Raw genomic sequence first — 1830 nt, forward strand, 5'->3', positions numbered from 1 at the left:
CACCGAGGAGCCTGGCGGGGGGGTGCAGGGACACCGGGGAGCCTGGTGGGGGGGCGCACGGACACCGGGGAGCCTGGCAAGGGCGGGCGCACGGACACTGGGGAGCCTGGCGGGGGTGGGCGCAGGGACACCGGGGAGCCTGGCGGGGGGGGGCACAGGGATACCAGGGAGCCCGGCTGGGGCGGGCAGATGAGCTGGGAAGTTGAGGACAGGCACTGGGGTAAGGGCAGTGGGGCAGGAGCTGCACTGGGTGGTGGTTCCTGGGGGTCCCCCACTCAGCTCAGGGTGGGGTCCCCCCCATCGGCAGACCCCCCCCCGTGAGCACCTTTTCCCCCAGCAGAAGGGCGGGCAGACCCTCAATGCGGAGACCCGGAACGTCTCGCAGGCGTTCGCGGGGCTGAACGAGCAGGTGGCCAGCGAGGCGGGGTACGGCGTGAGGCGCCCGCGCCGGGCACAGGGGCACCGCGCCCCCAGCACACAGCAGCTGTACGAGCAGAAAACCAAACTGCGCTGCAAATGTGAGTGTGCCCAGGCTGCGCGGGAGTGGGGGGCACAGTCCCAGGCGGGCTGTGGGGGGCCGGGGGCCGAGGCAGGGCCAGGCTGCACCAGGCAGGGCTGCGGCTCCGCTCGCTCTGTGGGGCCGAGCCGGGGGCTGCGCTGGGCTGTGGCGAGAGGCCCCACTGACCTGCTCCCCCCCCCCAGACGTGATTGACCAGGCGATCGGGCGTTGCCAGGCCTGGTTCGACGCCAAGCACAAGGCCTGTCTGCGGCGCGTTGCGGTGCCCCTCATCAGCCACCTGCTCTGCCTGCCCATGAAGTTCAAGTTCCTCTGCCACATGGTGCAGGGTGAGTCTTTGGGGAGACCCTGGGCTGGGGGCAGTGGTGGGGGAGGGGAAGGGGCCAGAGGGTGACCCCACGGTGGAGGAGCTGGGAGCCCCGGGCTGGGGGAAGCAGGGCTGCTGCGTGCCCAGGTCCAGGGACATGGGCGGTGGGGAGGACTAGGCCTGCTGCAGAGGGTGAGAGACCCTCGTTCCATCGCCCCCCCCTACACGCTGGGACCCTCTCCCATCCGGGGCCCCGGTGCTGCCAGACCCCGGCAGAGCATCCAGCTCTGAGCCCAGAAGAGCCAGGAAGCCCGCCCACACCTTTAGCAGCCCTGAGGGACAGGTGGGGCTGTGCCCACGACGGGGGGCAGGTGGGGGGCTCCCCACTCCATGCAGCTCACTTCACCACCACCCCCACTCCCCAGTGATGCACGCCTGGTGCAGGGACAAGATCCCCGTGGAGGGCAACTTCGGCCAAACCTACGACAAGGTGAACGGCTCCGTGGCCGGCATCAGCCAGGACTTCAGCGCCCAGCTGGTCGTCAAGGTGTGAACGCCCTGCCCCCGAAGTAACGCCCGCCCTTCCCCCTGCCCCGATGTAACGCCCGCCCTTTCCCCATCCCTAGGGTGTGACACCCACCACCTCCCACATCACTCTAGGGCAGAACGAGTGCCCCCTCCGGGGTGTGAGCCCGACCTTTCCCCCCGGCCAGGCCCCAATGGTGCGGAAAGCCCCCCCCTGTACAAAGTGCCCCCGGAGGTGAGATGCCCAGCCCCCACGCCTGCTGGGGCCCTGGGGAGGGCTGCACGCCCCCGCTGACTGGCTCTCTGCCCCCCAGCACGAGGCCCAGGACACGCTGGTGGGCGTGAACGTGTCCCGGGAGCGGCTCACCGAGGAGGTGACCTCGCACGTGCGTCAGCAGAGCGTGCGGCTGGGCCAGGCCATCTCCGTGCTGCGCCTGCTGCTCTCCTGCACCTTCCTCTTCGTCTTCATCTCGTGAGCTCG

At 70.4% G+C, this 1830-nt stretch overlaps 1 protein-coding gene across 1 annotated transcript in view; it reads left to right on the forward strand.

Moving 5' to 3' along the window:
- DCST1 (DC-STAMP domain containing 1) overlaps positions 1-1825 on the forward strand; it is a 6149-nt gene extending 4324 nt beyond the window's left edge. Inside the window, exons 6-9 of the mRNA XM_029914305.1 lie at positions 341-518; positions 703-846; positions 1250-1371; positions 1664-1825. Coding sequence (XP_029770165.1) covers positions 341-518; positions 703-846; positions 1250-1371; positions 1664-1825 — 606 coding nt within the window. The remainder of the gene's footprint in view (positions 1-340; positions 519-702; positions 847-1249; positions 1372-1663) is intronic.
- Positions 1826-1830: the final 5 nt, after the last annotated feature.

The sequence above is a fragment of the Terrapene carolina genome, unplaced genomic scaffold (assembly GCF_002925995.2).
Source record: "Terrapene carolina triunguis isolate 2854851 unplaced genomic scaffold, T_m_triunguis-2.0 Scaffold34746, whole genome shotgun sequence".
NCBI classification, from domain to species: Eukaryota; Metazoa; Chordata; order Testudines; family Emydidae; genus Terrapene; species Terrapene triunguis.